Source organism: Eucalyptus grandis, chromosome 11 (genome assembly GCF_016545825.1).
Source record: "Eucalyptus grandis isolate ANBG69807.140 chromosome 11, ASM1654582v1, whole genome shotgun sequence".
Taxonomy (NCBI): domain Eukaryota; kingdom Viridiplantae; phylum Streptophyta; class Magnoliopsida; order Myrtales; family Myrtaceae; genus Eucalyptus; species Eucalyptus grandis.
The window spans coordinates 38,948,220-38,967,491 of record NC_052622.1 but is presented as its reverse complement, the minus strand read 5'-3'; the positions used below and the strand labels follow the sequence as shown (position 1 = coordinate 38,967,491).

At 41.2% G+C, this 19,272-nt stretch overlaps 1 protein-coding gene across 1 annotated transcript; it reads right to left on the bottom strand.

Moving 5' to 3' along the window:
* Positions 1-7,744: 7,744 nt before the first annotated feature.
* LOC104448081 (ethylene-responsive transcription factor RAP2-4) lies at positions 7,745-9,854 on the bottom strand. Its single transcript, XM_010061866.3, is given in 2 exon segments — positions 7,745-8,277; positions 8,280-9,854. Coding segments are annotated over 2 exon segments (756 nt in total). The 5' UTR covers positions 8,803-9,854; the 3' UTR covers positions 7,745-8,044.
* Between the last annotated feature and the right edge of the window lie 9,418 nt (positions 9,855-19,272).

Here is a 19,272-nt window from a genome sequence, read left to right as displayed (position 1 = left end):
CTCACGACCTCAACACCCTCTCTCGCTTTCCATCACCTTCATTTTCTATAAGTTAGAAACCCTAATTGCTGCTATTTGCCCCCTTTTTAGTTTCTTTTAATCTACTCATTTTCAAAGTATTGAGAGGACAATGAAGTATTTTCAGCTCCTATGAACTCACGACCTCAATTCTCAACTCCCATTGAGTCACGGTCGCACCTCCGACCATTCCTTGCAAACACAACTCACGCCCTCAACACCCTCTCTTGCTCTCGGTCACCTTCATTTTGTGAAAGTTAGAAACCCTAAATGCTGCCATTTGCCCCTTTTTAGTTTCTTTAATCTACTCATTGTTAAAAGTATTGAGAGGACGGTGAAGTATTCTTTACACATGTTTGAGAGGAAATTCTTTGGGCTGAATGGACACTAGAATCTTATCTTGACCCGTTTTTAAATTGACTGATCACTTGTGTGAAGCTTGATGGGACTAATTTCATGAGCCCAATTTCATGAGCCCACCTTAGAACCACACCACCAGAGTGAGTCAATGAAACCAATCAAGTGGGACCAATTCTAGGGAGGAACCATCCACCCCATGAGTGATCACCTCTGCTTGCCATTAAGTTTGACTATGTCATATTATTGACGAAAAGCAATTGAGCACCTCATCATATTTGTACCTCTATTAGAGAAGCGTAATGTCATTGGGTTATTTCATGATTTGGTACTTGACTCGGTGTTCCGAGGGTGCGGAGGGTGATGACAGCATTGGGCTTGCAAATTTGAACCACTACAATTTCGATGGCGTGGCATGATTCGACGAGCGGATCTTTGCACAGGGTTTAAGAGATCAGTAGGAGCTGTAGAACAGTATGAGCTTGGAATACAAGCGCTTCGATTTATGAAGGATCATACAAGCAGCAATTGCATCAGGCAGACAATGAGCTCACTCTTTGAAGATTTTAAGGTTTTCTAAAATCGTCCAATTTGTGCGCTTTTGCCCAGTTCCATCTAGTTGTTATCTGTTTGCATTTGAAGTTGAGCAGTTGTTTCAGATTCTTCTCTTTGAAAGTTATAAAGGAAGTGTACGCTAGCTAGAATGAGAAAGTTCTTTTCATCTTTTATCATTTAGTTCGGTTTGGTCGAGTATAACAATATTTTAGGACGAGATATACATTGACTTAAAGGATTCAAGTGTTGCAGATTTTGGTCTCTTAATAATCTTTTAGTTAGTGATCAGAACAAAAAAAAAAAAAAACACATTATCTTGATCTAATTATTGTTGAGGTGATAGTTCTGTAGATATTATTTTTGACAATGATTCTTAAAATCTTTGGAAAGAGGAAAAAGATTCCAACTGCATAATGTTAGCAAAAGCACCAAAAAGTTTTAAAACCTATTATATTGATATTAATTCAATTCTAAATTTTTTTAAAGTTTTAAAATTTTCAATTAAATCACTGTAGTTTTAAATTTCTTGTATTTGTGCCAATTGAGTTTATAATGCTAATTTTGGCCCAAAATCACGCCTCAATTGTTTTATGTGGTATAGTTAGAATTGATGTAAATAATTTTTAAATTTTTTTGAAATTTTTCTCTTTTTTTTTCTTTCCTTCCTTTCTTTTTTTTCCAAATGCGATGATGGCCGATCGTTAGGAAAACTTCCGAACTGAACTGAATGAAACCCGAACTAAATACGAACCGAACCGAAATTTCGATTCGATTCGGTTCGATTTTTCGGTATTTAGTTTTCAGCTTTTATTTTTCGGTTTTTTCATTTGTTTTTTTTTTCTATTGTATATATTTTTCATTTCCAAAGAATAAACTCTTATCGGTTTGTTGGTTCGGTTCGATTTGGTTAACCTATAAAACCGAACCAATAAAAATAATTTCGATTTTTAATGAAACCGAACCGAAAAAATCGAATTTTCGGTTCGATTAGATTTTTGACACCCCTAGTCACAGGCAACAACCCATGCTTGGTCTGGGTGAGCGTTCTAGCCCTCTTTGGCCACAAAAGGGGCATTAGGCCCTCCCAAATCCAGACGAGGGTGCAAAGGCTCTCACCAACCAACGGGCGAGGTTGTTGGCCCTTGCCAACCTTCGAGCCCTCACCCAAATCAAGCGAGGGTCACTAGCTGTCACTAATCTACAAAGTTAGGGAAAAAAAGGAAGAAAAAGAAAAAGTATTAAAAAACTCTTTAAAAAAAAGTCCTCTTGATATATATATATATAAAAGCCTAAATCCTTAATTTCACTCATTAGTCATCTTGTCTCATCTCAATTTCTCGCGTCTCAACTCTCTCAAAACTCTCTTGGTCTCTTCATCTCTCAACTCTCAACTCTTATTGACTCACGACCTCAACTCTAGACTCCTATTGACTCACGCCGTACCTCCGGCGCTCCTCACAAACATGATTCACGACCTTAGCGCCCTCCCTCGTCCTCGTTCACCTCATTTTCTGTAAGTTAGAAACCCAAATTGCTGCCAATTGCCCTTTTTAGTTTCTTTAATCTACTCTTTCTTCATAGTATTGAGAGGGGGTCACTAGCTGTCACCAATTTACAAAGTTAGGGGAAAAAATGAAGAAAGAAAAGAAAAAATAAAAAGTATTAAAAACTCTTTAAAAAAAGTCCTCTCAATATATATATAAGCCCAAATCCTTAATTTCACTCGTTAGTCATCTTGTCTCATCTCGATTTCTCGCGTCTCAACTCTCTCAAAACTCTATTGGTCTCTTCATCTCTCAACTCTTATTGACTCACAACCTCAACTCTCGACTCCTATTGACTCACAGTCGTACCTCTGGCCGCTCCTCACAAACACGACTCACGACCTCAATGCCCTCCCTCACTCTCGTTCACCTCATTTTCTGTAAGTTAGAAACCCAAACTGCTACCGGTTGCCCTTTTTAGTTTCTTTAATCTACTCATTTTTCAAAGTATTGAGAGGACAGTGAAGTATTTTCAACTCCTATCAACTCAAGACCTCAACTCTCAACTCCCATTTACTCGTGGTCGCACCTCCGACCATTCCTTGCAAAACCCAACTCGCGACCTCATTTTCTGTAAGTTAGAAACCCAAATTGCTGCCAATTGCCCTTTTTAGTTTCTTTAATCTACTCATTCTTCATAGTATTGAGAGGGGGGTCACTAGCTGTCACCAATTTACAAAGTTAGGGGAAAAAATGAAGAAAAGAAAAGAAAAATAAAAAGTATTAAAAACTCTTTAAAAAAAGTCCTCTCAATATATATATAAGCCCAAATCCTTAATTTCACTCGTTAGTCATCTTGTCTCATCTCGATTTCTCGCGTCTCAACTCTCTCAAAAAAACTCTATTGGTCTCTTCATCTCTCAACTCTTATTGACTCACAACCTCAACTATCGACTCCTATTGACTCATAGTCGTATCTCTGGCCGCTCCTCACAAACACGACTCACGACCTCAATGCCCTCCCTCACTCTTGTTCACCTCATTTTCTGTAAGTTAGAAACCCAAACTGCTACCTGCCCTTTTTAGTTTCTTTAATCTACTCATTTTTCAAAGTATTGAGAGGACAGTGAAGTATTTTCAACTCCTATCAACTCAAGACCTCAACTCTCAACTCCCATTTACTCGTGGTCGCACCTCCGACCATTCCTTGCAAAACCCAACTCGCGACCTCAGCCCGGCGGTTGTTCTTGGTCACCTTCATTTTCTGTAAGTTAAAACCCTAGTTGCTGCCATTTGCCCCTACTCATCGTTCAAAGTATTGAGAGGACTGTAAAGTAATCTTTGCACGTGTTTGAGAGGAAACTCTTTAGGCCGCATGGGCGCTAGAATCTTATCTTGACCTGTGGTTGAATTGACCGGTCGCTTGCGTGAAATTTGGTGCGACCGATTCCATAAGCCCACCTTATAATCGAACCGCTAGAGTAAATCCATGAAATTAATAAGCGGGATTAGTTTCAAGGTGGGAACCGTCCACCCGAGAAGTGATCACCTTTACCTGCCACTAAGTTTGACTATGTCATGTCATTAACGAAAAGCAATTGAGCACCTCATCATTATTGTACCACTATTAGATGAAGCATAACGTCATTGGGTTATTTCATGATTTGGCACTTCACTCGGTGTTCCGAGGATGCGGAGGCCGATGACGGCATTGGGCTTGCAAAGTTGAACTACCACAACTTCGATGGTGTGGCATGATTCGACTAGCGGATCTTTGCACAGGGTTCAAGAGATCAATAGGAGCTGTAGAACAGTAAGAGCTTGGAATACAAGCAGCAATTGCATCAGGCAGACAATGAGCTCACTCTTTGAAGATTTTAAGGTTTTCTAAAATCGTCCAATTTGTGCGCTTTTGCCCTGTTCCATCTAGTTGTTATCTGTTTGCATTTGAAGTTGAGCAGTTGTTTCAGATTCTTCTCTTTGAAAGTTATAAAGGAAGTGTACGTTAGCTAGAATGAGAAAGTTATTTTCATCTTTTACCATTTAGTTCGGTTTGGTCGAGTATAACAATATTTTAGGACGAGATATACATTGACTTAAAGGATTCAAGTGTTGCAGATTTTGGTCTCTTAATAATCTTTTAGTTAGTGATCAGAACAAAAAAAAAAACACATTATCTTGATCTAATTATTGTTGAGGTGATAGTTCTGTAGATATTATTTTTGACAATGATTCTTAAAATCTTTGGAAAGAGGAAAAGATTCCAACTGCATAATGTTAGCAAAAGCACAAAAAAAAGTTTTAAAACCTATTATATTGATACTAATTCAATTCTAAACATTTTTTTAAGTTTTAAAATTTTCAATTAAATCACTGTAGATTTAAATTTCTTGTATTTGTGCCAATTGAGTTTATAATGCTAATTTTGGCCCAAAATCGCGCAATCAATTGTTTTATGTGGTATAGTTAGCATTGACGTAAATAATTTTTAATTTTTTTTTTGAAATTTTTCTCTCTTTTTTTTTTCTTTCCTTCCTTTCTTTTTTTTCCAAATGCGATGACGGCCGATCATTGCAAGTCACAGTAGGGGTGTCAATGGTTCGGTTCGGTTCGCTTTTCAAAAAACCAAACCGAATCGTTAGGAAAACTTCCGAACTGAACCGAATGAAACCCGAACCAAATACGAACCGAACCGAAATTTTGATTCGGTTCTGGTTTTTCGGTATTTAGTTTTCAGCTTTTAGTTTTCGGTTTTTGCATTTGTTTTTTTTTTTTCTATTGTATATATTTTTCATTTCCAAGGAATAAGCTCTTATCGGTTTGTTGGTTCGGTTCGATTCGGTTAACCTATAAAACCGAACCAATAAAAACAATTTCGATTTTTAATGAAAACCGAACCGAAAAATCGAATTTTTCGATTCGATTAGATTTTTGACACCCCTAGTCACAGGCAACAACCCATGCTTGGTCTAGGTGAGGCGTTCTAGCCCTCTTTGGCCACAGGCAGGGCATTAGGCCCTCCCAAATCCAAACGAGGGTGCAAAGGCTCTCACCAACCAATGGGCGAGGTTGTTGGCCCTTGCCAACCTTCGAGCCCTCACCCAAATCAAGCGAGGGTCACTAGCTGTCACTAATCTACAAAGTTAGGAGAAAAAAAGGAAGAAAAAGAAAAAAAGTATTAAAAAACTCTTTAAAAAAAAGTCCTCTTGATATATATATATATAAAGCCTAAATCCTTAATTTCACTCATTAGTCATCTTGTCTCATCTCAATTTCTCGCGTCTCAACTCTCTCAAAAACTCTCTTGGTCTCTTCATCTCTCAACTCTCAACTCTTATTGACTCACGACCTCAACTCTCGACTCCTATTGACTCATAGTCGTACATCCGCCGCTCCTCACAAACATGACTCACGACCTTAGCGCCTCCCTCATCCTCGTTCACCTCATTTTCTGTAAGTTAGAAACCCAAATTGCTGCCAATTGCCCTTTTAGTTTCTTTAATCTACTCATTCTTCATAGTATTGAGAGGGGGTCACTAGCTGTCACCAATTTACAAAGTTAGGGGGAAAAATGAAGAAAAGAAAAGAAAAATAAAAAGTATTAAAAACTCTTTAAAAAAAGTCCTCTCAATATATATATAAGCCCAAATCCTTAATTTCACTCGTTAGTCATCTTGTCTCATCTCGATTTCTCGCGTCTCAACTCTCTCAAAAAACTCTATTGGTCTCTTCATCTCTCAACTCTTATTGACTCACAACCTCAACTATCGACTCCTATTGACTCACAAGCCGTATCTCCGGCCGCTCCTCACAAACACGACTCACGACCTCAATGCCCTCCCTCACTCTTGTTCACCTCATTTTCTGTAAGTTAGAAACCCAAACTGCTACCAGTTGCCCTTTTTAGTTTCTTTAATCTACTCATTTTTCAAAGTATTGAGAGGACAGTGAAGTATTTTCAACTCCTATCAACTCAAGACCTCAACTCTCAACTCCCATTTACTCGTGGTCGCACCTCCGACCATTCCTTGCAAACCCAACTCGTGACCTCAGCCCCCCCCCGGTTGTTCTTGGTCACCTTCATTTTCTGTAAGTTAAAAACCCTAGTTGCTGCCATTTGCCCCTACTCATCGTTCAAAGTATTAAGAGGACTGTAAAGTAATCTTTGCACGTGTTTGAGAGGAAACTCTTTAGGCCGCATGGGTGCTAGAATCTTATCTTGACCCGTGGTTGAATTGACCGGTCACTTGCGTGAAATTTGGTGCGACGATTCCATAAGCCCACCTTATAATCGAACCGCTAGAGTAAATCCATGAAATTAATAAGCGGGACTAGTTTCAAGGTGGAACCGTCCACCCGAGAAGTGATCACCTTTACCTGCCACTAAGTTTGACTATGTCATGTCATTAACGAAAAGCAATTGAGCACCTCATCATTATTGTACCACTATTAGATGAAGCATAACGTCATTGGGTTATTTCATGATCTGGCACTTCACTCGGTGTTCCGAGGATGCGGATGCCGATGACGGCATTGGGCTTGCAGTTGAGCTACCACAACTTCGATGGCGTGGCATGATTCGACTAGCGGATCTTTGCACAGGGTTCAAGAGATCAATAGGAGCTGTAGAACAGTAAGAGCTTGGAATACAAGCAGCAATTGCATCAGGCAGACAATGAGCTCACTCTTAAGATTTTAAGGTTTTCTAAAATCGTCCAATTTGTACGCTTCCTTCTGGAATCTGTAAAGAAGGAAGCGAGGACTTGGATGATGAAAGCTCCGTCTTTCATGTCGCCAACCGTGTTTGTAACTTGCAGACCCAAGGCACAACTTGAAAGGAAATACTCCAAAGTATTCCATTGCATCTCTACTCAGAGCGTCCTACCCCAAAATTGTTTAAAATTTCAATGAATGATCAAGATCTATTCTTAAACATCATAAATCCCGAAAATCGAATGCTTGAAGATCGGTAGAGTTGCCCCCATGTACTCCATGGCATGTAGAGCCCTTGATCAACCAAACTAGTTTCTAAAATTCTTAAAAGACCGGGATAAATGGAAACCGCTTGCCAAATTAAAGACTATTTCCACGCCTAATCACTCTTTCCCATCTGGCCAATTTCCATTTCCGAGCTGTGTTCCCGACCTTTTACTAAAGCAAAAGTCGCAGGATGGACCCGCGAATCGCGTCCACTCCGGGACGGGGCTGAGTCGGACCTGACCCGTGGGTGGCCTTTTTGTCCTGTCCGGAGCGCCACAAAATATCATCTCAAGATCCAACACCACCACCACCACCACGTACTCAAGACACGTAATACCACACCAACCGAGTTCGGACAATGCAAATAATTATCTCTTCCACTAACAAAAATTAAACACGGAACGCATGAGATGATCCACGGTACCGCCGACTAAACCCCGGCGGACCGTGGTCGGATTTACACGACGATACAAGGCTTAGCAGTGGCCGCTGCAACTGCCAAAACTCCATCGCAGCAGAGCCCCCTGCTTTCCCTAAATTACTCCTAACATATTACATACTGCGCTTCTTGGAAATTCGAAAGAGAAAGAAGACGAAACTACTGGAGAAAACTGGACATGACATGATGATGATGAGAAGTGAAAAAGGCTTCAAGAATAGATAGCAGCCCAATCGATCTCGGACGGGTACTTCTGCAGGGAGAAGTTCTCAGGCACCCCCACGCTCTCCCACTGCGGCTCCACGAAGTCGTTGAACGTCAGCTCCGACAGCGGCGACGACTCCTCCACCGACGCGTCGTCGCTCTCCGGGAGGACGACGTCGCCGCCGACACTCCCACCTCCGTCTTCACCGGCTCCGGCTCCGGCTCCGGCCTCCGCGGCGAGGCAGCAGCTGCGGAGCTGCCGCCGCCGGCGGGGGCCGAGCGCCTCTTCTTGCCGTCGGCTGGCTTCTCGGCCATGTCCTGGCAGATGGCCTGGAGCTTGGCGTCCACGGAGGAATGGAGCGGCTTGTAGTCGCCGAAGTCGCCCTGGATGTGCGACCCCTTGTGCTTGAGGTGCGGGAAGTTGAGCCGCGCGAAGTCGCCCCGCAGCCGGTACGCCGCCTTGTCGTAGGCAAGGGCGGCCTCCTCGGCCGTGTCGAAGGTGCCGAGCCAGAGGCGGGTGCGGTTCTTGGGTAGCCGGATCTCGGCCACCCACTTCCCCCAGTGCCTCTGCCTCACTCCCCGGTACAGCTTCGCGGGCTTCTGGGCGAGACCTGCCTGCTTCATCGGCACGGCCCTCGGCCCAAGAAACCCGGCGGCGCCGCCGTGATGCTGCTGCTGCTGCTGCTGCTGGTGATACTGATAGAAAGAAGACGGATAAGAGGAAGAATCTTGAAGGTGGGCTTGAGGTTGGATGATCTGACCCATCTGGGGTACTACTTGGGTCGGATAGTAGAGGTCGAACCCGTCGGACCCGATTGCTGCACCGAGAACCCGTCAGGAAATAGCTGGGTCACGGAGGCGGTGGAGCAAGGGTCGGGGTAGGACATGGGTTGGGAAAGAGATGAAGAGGAGGATGGCGTTGAGAAGGAGAAGTAGTTGCAGGGAGGAGAAGAAAACGAAGGGTTCGATGGGGAAGCACTCTTGATAAAAGGGCTAAGTGCTTCCATCAGCTCATTGCCACCAGTATCGAATGACTCTGGTTCGAGAGCTGCGGTTGTTATGCTATTGTAGAAATCCATGATCGCTGCCATAAATGTTTAATGTACGTTCCTGCAAATTAATTTCAGATCTGGACTACTAAGATGGGAAAGGGGTGAAGAAGAAAAAGAAGGTTTTTTTTTTTTTTTTTTTTTGGTGACCTGTTGCTTACCAAAATCAAAGCACAGGATGAAGATTTTCTTCTTTTTGCAGAAAAGCAAAGAAAAGAAGCGATTTTGCCAAATTGATATGGACCGAAGAAGTCTTTAATACACAACCTCTTCACTCCAGAAGCTTAATTCAAGACCAACCTTCGAGGGACAAAAATCACCCTCTGAGCTGATTCAGCTGAAGAAGAAAACAGAAGAAGAAAAAAGCAAGAAGAAGAAAGAGACCGGAAGCAAGAAAACACCCGATCTGGCAAGGAAAAAAATTTAAAAAAAAGGTTCGTTTCTGGATCTCGATTCTGAAAACACCTGGCTTCAAGAAATCCTCAAGACCGTCCAAGTTTTGTCTCTTTCTTTTCTTTCTCGGGGAAGAAAAAAGCCCAAAAATCAGAACTTTCCTGTTCTTTTTTGAAAGACAGATGATTCGCAGAAAGGGATTCAGAGAAGCGGGGACATTAGAGAAGGGGGGAAGAAGAAGATCGACGGCCGATCAAACCAGCACTCGCACTCTCGTGTATCACTCACGCTCTGTTTTTTTTTTTTTCCTTTTCCTCTCTGTTTCTCGTGGGAAGTTCTCTCAAACCTCACACGCTCTCTGCCTTTCCCCACCCTCCTCGCGCAGCTATTTATACACGAAGGAGCTCTCTACCCACCTTCGCCCCTTGCCCCCCTCGAAATCACGCCGTTAAATCCACGACTCATGCGCATTACTCCACCCACGTTTCTCACTCGGTCTCTGCGTCCGAGCATTGAATTGCCCCTGGACCGTGACGTCTGACTTCCCCCAGCTCACTGATTGCCCCCCCAGGCCCAATGAAGGGGCGACGCGTGTGTCGGCGCCCCGCTCGCGGCGGGACACGTGCCCCGTGCCCGACAGCCGGGGTGCCCTGCCATTGGCCCCCTGCCTTCCCTTCCGAGGTCCGTGTTGACTGTTGACTGGGGAGGACGAACGCACGCGGGGTGTAGGGACGGACGAGCCTACAACGCGAGACGTGCGTTCACACGGCGCGATGCGACCCGGTCTCTCGCGCGCGCTCACGTTGATAACGCGGGGGATTGAACTGTTTTGACGGTGTTGGTACGAGGGAAAAAGAAGAGAGAGAGAGAGAGCTGTGTTTTTTCGTGATGAGTTGTTCTGCATTTTCGAAAAAGTCTATATCTTCCTCGGAGTCCGCGGCCAGTAGTTTTGCTTCCTTCCTCCTCCTTTTTTTCTCGCGAAAAGAAAGGTTTGGGAATTTAGTGGAAACCTACCTCGCACGTCACTTACATAGTTGAATTTTAGGGCGCCGATGAGATATTAATTGCCCGGTGCCGAGGTTGTCATTGCACCCCGCCATTTACGGTTGAGAAGTACAAGACTAATCACTGAATCTTGTCCCCTTAACCATCATTCCCATGTAAAATGACAAAAGTGAGGAGTTGTAATCTTTGTCTCCTCATGGGATTAGCGGTAAAAAAGTTTAATTTCCATTTTAAATTTTTACTCACGCCTTATAAAAAGGCCAGATAAAATTTTGAGAATAAGTTGAGAATTAAAGTAAGATTGACAAGAGAAATAATAATGAAAACGTATCTCACCCATCACTAACGTAATTGAATTTTAGGGTGTTGGTGAGATATTAAATACTAGTGGCGAGGTTACCATCACGATATGCAATCCACCATTCAAGGGTGGGAAAGTTCGAGACTGACCCATGCTTGTCCTACGTAGACTAATTAAGGATGATAGACCACGGCATCGAACTAGTTATGTGGCTTGAAAATCAAAGTCTATGACTCAGCCAACCGCCCAATTGGTGATCGGTAAATTTTCTTGCAAATATAGTAAGGTATACTAAATTTCATGCGACAAAGTTGCAACCCCCCCCCTTTCAATTAGGGAAGATGATTTTTTATTAATGTATCATATGTTGTTCATAACTCATGTCAATTCATATTAATTAGATGGTAAACTCGGATGTTATGCAAATTATCGTACATAATATGACAAAACATGGATTTTCACAACCTTAACCAAAAAAAACATGGATTTTCACAAACACAGTATGACATACAATTTTTTTCATAAATTATATAAAATCTCTTAATCGCATGTGAAGTGATAGAAGTCATAAGAAAAACTTCAAATTATGTTAGAATAAACAGTATTTCTTGAATATTAATGACATGCAATTTGATAGCGGAACAATGAGAAGAGAGGCAAAGGAGGTGGGGTAACAAACTAGTGACCTTAGGTAGAGCAGAGCTCGAGTGTTGCAAACTTTGGAATACGGGAGAAGAAGCTACATCGAACCATCACATTTGCAATGACCAATTGTGTATATCGAGTAACTCAGTAAAGATGAGAGCATATCAGTTATTGGTCAATATACAAGGTGCAACCTATTATGCCGCGTCATATTCGAGTCTCTCTATAATGCGTTTCATCTCATGTCATGTTTTTTCGGTGCAAACCGACCACGATCAATAATGGAGTTCGTGGAAGAGAAAGTTCTAGGAAAGAATAGAACGTGCAAGGTAAGCAAAGCCTGGATGATCAAAATGACTAGGAAACCCTCCAAATTAAGGAAATGAGGCATTTCATAGGCTAATTAGGAATTTTCATTGACTTGCTTCTTAATTTCTCTCCACATAGGATTGACTAAGGAGTTACGGGCCCCCGCGCTTGTATTTTCTCTTCATCTTCCTCAACTTTTCACTTCCCTACTTTCCGAACAAGAAAAGGCAACATTTTCCTTCTTTTTATCTTCCTCTCCTTCATAATTTACGTCAGCGAAAGCCAATCATTTGTCCCAATTTCAACCTAGGCCCGGTCGGACTATCCTTAAGGACAATTAGGAATGATATTTTTACCGATCCTCGTGAGAAGCAGCGTCGACCTGCCTCAGTTGGGGTAACCCAACCGCACACTGAGTGGTGCGGGGTGGGGATGTACGATCAATTCTTGCCCTTGTGCAAGGCGTAGGGACAAGAATCAGATCTCCCGAAACCATGCTCCTCCTCGCCTCTTTCGAGTATTTATTTTCATTAATTATATTTGATGGTAGTAGCTTAATCTTTCATTTGGCCAAGCTTAATTCTTATACAATTTTTACGGTACAATAATTTGGAATGCGAACGAAGATTTTCCGAAGGAAAATGTAAAAGTGTACCCTTAGACACTTTTCAAAACCTTACTAAACGGGCCTTGGAGATCCAAAATTCTGTCATCCTCAACTAGTCTCCGGAGTTTTTAGTATGGAATGCTAAGTGCACCCAATCATAAATAATAGAATATAAGGATCATGAGAGCACTCAACCATTCGCCTCGGATCAGATCCCAATTGTCAACTTGTCTGTTCCTTTTTTGACAATTCACGCCCATGCCCATGAATCAACCTATCAAGTGCAGTGCACGACTAAGGATACGAGAAGTAATTCGCACGGCAACAGGAGGTGCGCCAGCTCAAACGAGGAAGTCAAGATCAATCGAAATGGTACCCCCATTCCCATAATGGCTAGCTTAGCTGTGAGTTTGACCTAGGAAATAAAATAATGCAGCATCATACGATAAGGTCTTGGAGCACTACGAGATAAGCATGAAGATGACATAAATGCATACATAAGTATACGCATGATTGGGATTAGATTATCTGTAGCAAGAGCTCTTGTGGCCACAAATTTGATTAGTCCTTGGGAGATTGACAGAGACAACCCTAGAAAAGAAGGGCCTTAGATAGAGATAAGTGAACCACTTCGGTTAACATGCTGGTTCATGATATTGTATTAAATTGAGCTAATGTCACTCTACATTATCCCAAATTTCAGTTCCAACCATCTTCACGACCGTATGGATAAAACATAACTAAATTCCGGGTCAGATAGTCCAAAACCTGATGATTTTTATGGGGTTCATGATAACATTCCCACAGAAAGTCCAAGAAGATGGGCATGGTGGAAGACGGCTATTAGATAACCTAGACAATGACGTCTTCATTGTTTTATTGGGTTCGATGTCATTCTTCTACCTTAGATAATACCAAAGGTCGCTAATGGTGTCCTGCTTCGGAGGGGTATGACTAATGCAGCCCGCGAACCACGGCAGACGACCTCATATGCGTAAAGTTAGGGCCGAGTTATGATTTAAGTTAAAGACTCTTCTTCCTGAAACCGAACCAAACCAGTCATTGAAACAAATCTGATTCCCAATTCCAAATATTTGGATTCGATATTGTGCTAATAGGTTCCAATTTCTATGTGTTGAACCCACCTACCCATTCACTCACCCGAGAACCGATGATTAAAAATCTATTTTGTCAAGTTAGAAGAAGATTTCTTTCTTAAATGAACTTAACTTTCATATTACTTTATATTTACATTTCTTTTGTATCAATATTTTGTTTTGAGCTGTTTTGTTGCTCATACTTTTTTATTATGACTATTATTTGTCCTGATTTAAGAAGAAGAAGAAAGAAGAAGGAGGAGGAGAGGAAGAAGAAAGAAAGAAATCATTTCCTAGGAAAACTTTGAAACTAAACTAGAAAAACATAATAGGTTCCACGGCAAAAATAGTAGATTCCAGATTTCAAAATTAAGAATCAATTTTAATAAGATAGATTCCAAGTTTCAAGTTTTGAACCCACTCATTCTCAAACCAATCACCCCAATTTCCAATTGTGATTTCTTTAGTGGTCACATTGTGATTAGATTTTCTATATGCGTGCAAACGAGACATGCATCCATGAAGTTAGCCGAGTTAAAAAGTTTACATATTTGTATTGCAAAATAGTATATAACTAACGAAATGATGAGCTAATTTATTTAGTGAGCAAATGTTACTGAATATATAAATGTACATAAGCTGTCCTAAGATCAATTATGCATGTCTACTTCCATGTTAGATTACCACACTCATGTCCACCTGTTCCGAGGTTAAAATTGCTGATGTCCGTTAATGATGGATGGTTCAAAAATCAAAAGGAGTATACATTATTAGATCATTTTTAGAAGAATACTTTTTCTCAAATAATTATAACATCCATGATATTTGTAGATAGGTTGTGGTAGTTGAATCTTTCATGTTTCATGACACCAAAAATGCCAATTTAAAAGTCCTTTTATTTTATACATCATGAACTTAAATGAAATTGGAAACCATGTACGGTAGCCTCGTCTCTCTCTCTTGGACCATAGAATATGGTGCGGCTTGAAATTATGAAAAAAATAATATATCATGTCATATGAAGCTAAATTATCTTACCGAAAAACAACTTCCTCAAATCAAATTGAATGAATCATGTCATAAACTATTTAAATTTATCAGTCAATGTAACCAGGTCATCTCAATCGAAAAATTTACTATTTTTTAATGCATTTATAATGTGCTTCTCTTACATTATGTCCACGCATACAGCTTGACTTTTATAAATCGTGAACTGGGAATGGAATTGGAGGAAGCCCTTAAAGAATTTGGGAATTTCTGACGTTTATCACTCACTTATTTATTTATTTTGTTTATTTTCCCTCTCTCCCTATAATGATGCACGGGGTCTAACTGTAGTTAAATTTCGTTGACTCTGGTTAGGTCAATAGCGCCTGGCGCAGAATCCGAAGAGCAGTGTGGAGGATCCGCCACGTGGGGGCGAGCGCACGACAAGCTCTTCAATTGCGGCGCACTCCGTTTTGCGGTTACAAGCAGTTGACCCCACGCGCTCTTCGCCCCGCCCGACCACACGCGCCTCCTCGAGCGCCCCCTTGGCAGTCTCCACCGGGCGAGTGCAGCTCCACCGGAAGGTCCTGCGCGTGGGCATCGCCACGGCGCGCGTGTTTCTTGTGACAATCGTGCAAAGCCCCAGGGGGAACCCTAACCAGGTTTGGTGGTTAAGTTAGTTGACTGGTCCGGGGTTAACCCCCTCTTTGACTCCACGAAAAATACTTTTCTTTGGAGGATTCTTGTCAGAAATTTAAAACTGGAATGCATTATGAACCTTTGCTCATATAATGGCGGAAGCAACGATGATTCTGTCCGAAGAAAGCCTATTTTGGGCGAGAATCACGAGTCATGCCTATTTGGTGTTTGTAATCCATTGCAAGTTGCATCATAAACAAATGTTACATTTTTCATTAATAATGCTATAAAACTTAAGCATGTTAAAGTTGGGTCACTTTTCGAATTTGCCTTATGACCTAAGGATAATTGGTTCCCAATTCAGTCCAATTCCAAGATGGAATCAAGAACTAGACCAAGAGAACCAATTCCCAATATTGGGAACCAGGGACTAAATCGGTTCTAATTTAGGTCTAATGGAACTATTCATTATTTTATTTTTCTTATTTCCATCTGGATATCTTAAAGCACGCATAATAACCATTTTATTTCTAACTAGAGTTATTTTCTATTCTCATGAACATATTTGGAACAAATATATATATTAAATAACATAAATTTCATTTTTAATTTCTAAAACAAATTTTGAGTCCAAAATTAAGTTTGGATTAGAAATTAGAAATAAAATTTTACTTTTCTATTTCTAGAATAGAAATGAGAAATAAACTCTTCTCGTTGCTTGTCATCTCTACTAGCTGATTGTCCACCTGTCCTAACCACCGGTCACTGTCCATTGGTTGCCATCCACCACCATTGTCCTCTAGTCACCAATCTCTGTCCATTGGCCGCCTCTACCACCTAAGAGGGAAAAATTTTATGTACTCTGCCAATAGAAATTTTGTATCATTATCAAACGTATATTTTTTCTTATAAACTCATCAAGGAAACAAAAAGAGAAAAATTTATTTGTAGAACAAAAATTGATTTCTTAAACAGAATGATTATCCTTTACACCCTTATTTTACAAAACATGATAAGAAATAAATTCAGAATTCGAGACAAATCATATACTTCCATCCGGATATTTTATTGTCCAATTATAGGCTCATATCTCCTAAAAAATAATAAACTAAATCCACTAATTTTTTTGAAGAAATACAAAAATATATATGTAGTAGGTCCGGTCCAATTCCCCTTGGTACCAAGAATTGGGACTAGACCTTTCGGACACTCGTTCCCACTTTTAGAAATCGAAAACTGGACAAAACTCCTCGGAAATTGGACTAAATTAGCTAAATGATAATCGTTTTTGCACACCGCTATTATGATCGTGATGAAACACACAAAATTCGTGGGCGAAAATGGTCGGCCCTCGCAACGAAATTGATATTGGATCCTTTGGGAATTACATTAGAGGATTGTACAAACTGGAACTCTGGCCGGAGGGTTTCAGTGGGGTGGATTGAGCTCCAAAAAGCCTCCAATGGGGTCGACTTGCTTTGCGCACTCGCACCTTCTTGGTGAGGTCTTCTGGACTCTTTTTGCGGGGGATGAATGGACAAGAGGCATTCGCTTCGAATGGAAGCAAAGGGGCTGTCCGGAATGTTTGAGGTTTTGGACCCACCGATATCGCCATCGCCCGCCCTCAATTGCTTCCGACGCGATTGCTTCCTCCTCCAACTTCTCTTCTCTTTCATCATTTTCCTTTTACGGCGCACGGATCGAACGAAACAGGATTTTGACTTCTTCTTGAATTCGTCGATGTCATATGTGCTCGCAAATCCATACCACAGTCAATAAGAACGTATGATCTGTATTCTTCATAATAGAGCTCTAATTCTTGAAATAAGGTTGCCGTAAATAATGTTTGGATAATTGGGTTTTTAGGGTATATTTTCGTAAAGCAAAATAAGGGTAAGACATATTTTTTGAATCTCGATTCGTGATGTTGAGTTATCTTATGATGGTGTTCAGTGTTAAACTCACCCTCGAGTCCGGAAGAAACCTTTTTTAATGGCAGAATCACGAGGAAAAATGATGATCACGTGACCATTCCCTGTTTTTCTATTGGGTGAGGCACATGACGTGTTTTCTCTAAGCTTTTGATTTTTGATGGCACTCGTGAGTTCATGTATGGGGCAGCCATTTCTTGCCTCCCATTTATTTATAATTGATGCCGAATACGGGAGCTTGAGTGCGGCAAATAAATAGAATCAATCATGAAAACAAAGTCAACTAAGATATTCGAGATCATGAGACACGTTACCTACCGGTTTCATTTCATAAATTAGATTGACCTCAGATGGAATAAGGAGATATCGAGCCTTGTTATAATATAGGGTTCGTATTTTAATACACCAATACCAACCGGTGTGAAAATATTTCTTATGCAAACGGCCATGAAATGAAAACTTTCATCAACCGATCAAATAATTCATCTAGCTAAGTAAAAAGATTACATCTATCGGCAAGGTTTTATCGTATCACCATTGCACCAATAAAAGTCTCTTAGATTACCCTTTTCTAATTACTTTTTCCTTTTCCAGAGTCTTCATGTAGAAGGTTTTCATAAGTATTCCTTGATAAGATCATCATATGATATGATGCCTCTAAGATCGCTTATACCGTCATCAGAGAATAAAGCTTTTTGATATTGCCAAAAGTCCTAAACTCGTGTTATCTCAAGTTAAGATTCCACGTTATTCGATGCAGCATGTGAGTTTACGCAAACTCTTGAGTCACATAATCACACGGACATAGAATCTCTCAAGTGGCCCATTTTGTTTTGAAAACTAAATCATAACTCAAAAACCCTAATAATAGTGTCTTTAAAACAAAACTAAAAGATTATACCACCGGCCGCGATGACTCCGCTGGATAAGAGCTCTATTGATCATTATCCAAAGGTGAGGGGTTCGAAACCTAGTGAAGGCACTTGGTGTCTTAAGTGTGACGTCGGAGTGGTGAGTTTTACGCTAGCGTCACTCCAAGGTTTACCCGCCGACTATCGATTGTACAAGGTTCCTGGGTATCAAAAAAAAAAGATTAGGGCATTAACTAAACCCTAATTTTTTGGCCTTTCTTCTGCGCAGATGCATGAATCGCCCGAGCAATGCTTTGATGGGAAGACAGTTCCCCCTGGCATGGCTTTGAAGTCAGTGCTTCCACGTTGAAACGTGGAAATAATTATTGCTTGCAGAAGTTAAATTATTCGGAAGAAGAAAGTGCTTGTACATTGATTCCCGGACACATTCTTTTAACCCATCTGCGCCATCGGTACCTAAAAATGCCGCACTATCCCTCTGAAATAGCATAGTCTTTTGCTTGAGTTCATGGTATTGTGATTATCAAGGTTTGTCACATGATCTGCAGTGTACTTTCTATCGTTTCCTCTCTCTCTCTCTCTCTCTCTCTCTCTCACCATAGGAAAACCAACAAGGCAAGAAGCCCACGGTTTTGATGTTTTCGATTCCCGCTGAAACGTGTGAATGCATGAACTCCACTATTGTTATATTTGAAAATAAGGTTGATAGTCACGGATGTTGTCGATAAGTTTCTTACAATCTTAATCAGAAGGGTTTTAGGATAGTTTTTAAGCAAAAGATGGATCGGTGTCCAATGACAGCTTTGCTTAATGGGGATTGAAAAGGGAATTGATTGATATAGTGAATTGATGGAATATCCTCGAAAAGTGTTAAAAAAGTCATAAACCTTTTGTATTTATGCAAATTTAGTCCTAAACTTTTTTATGCCAATTTAATTCTAAACATTTTTATTTAGTGCCGATTCAGGTCATTTCCGGCCAATTTTGGCTGGATTTTGCTGATTAGACGACGGCCAACTAACGTGGCATAATTAATGTTGACGTGAACAACTTTTAATAATTTTTAATTTTTTAATATTTTAAAATTTTCTTTTTCTTTTCTTTTTTCTTTTTTCCTTCCCTCCTCTAGCTAATCGCCGAACCTCGGCAATCGGCCAAAGGCGACAGCCAATGAGGTCGACCTCACTGGATCTCGCCGACCACCTTGCTAGTGGCCGCGAGGGCAGCCTTGTGCTGGGCGGGGGCGACCTAGTGCCGAGCTAGTGAGGTTGAGCCTCGTCCATGGCCAGCGAGGCTCGCCCGCTGCTCGACGCGAGGCCACCCTCACAACCACTAGTGAGGTGGCCGACGAGGGCGAGCCTCGCCACCTAACCCGAGGCCGCCCTCGTGGTCACTAGCGA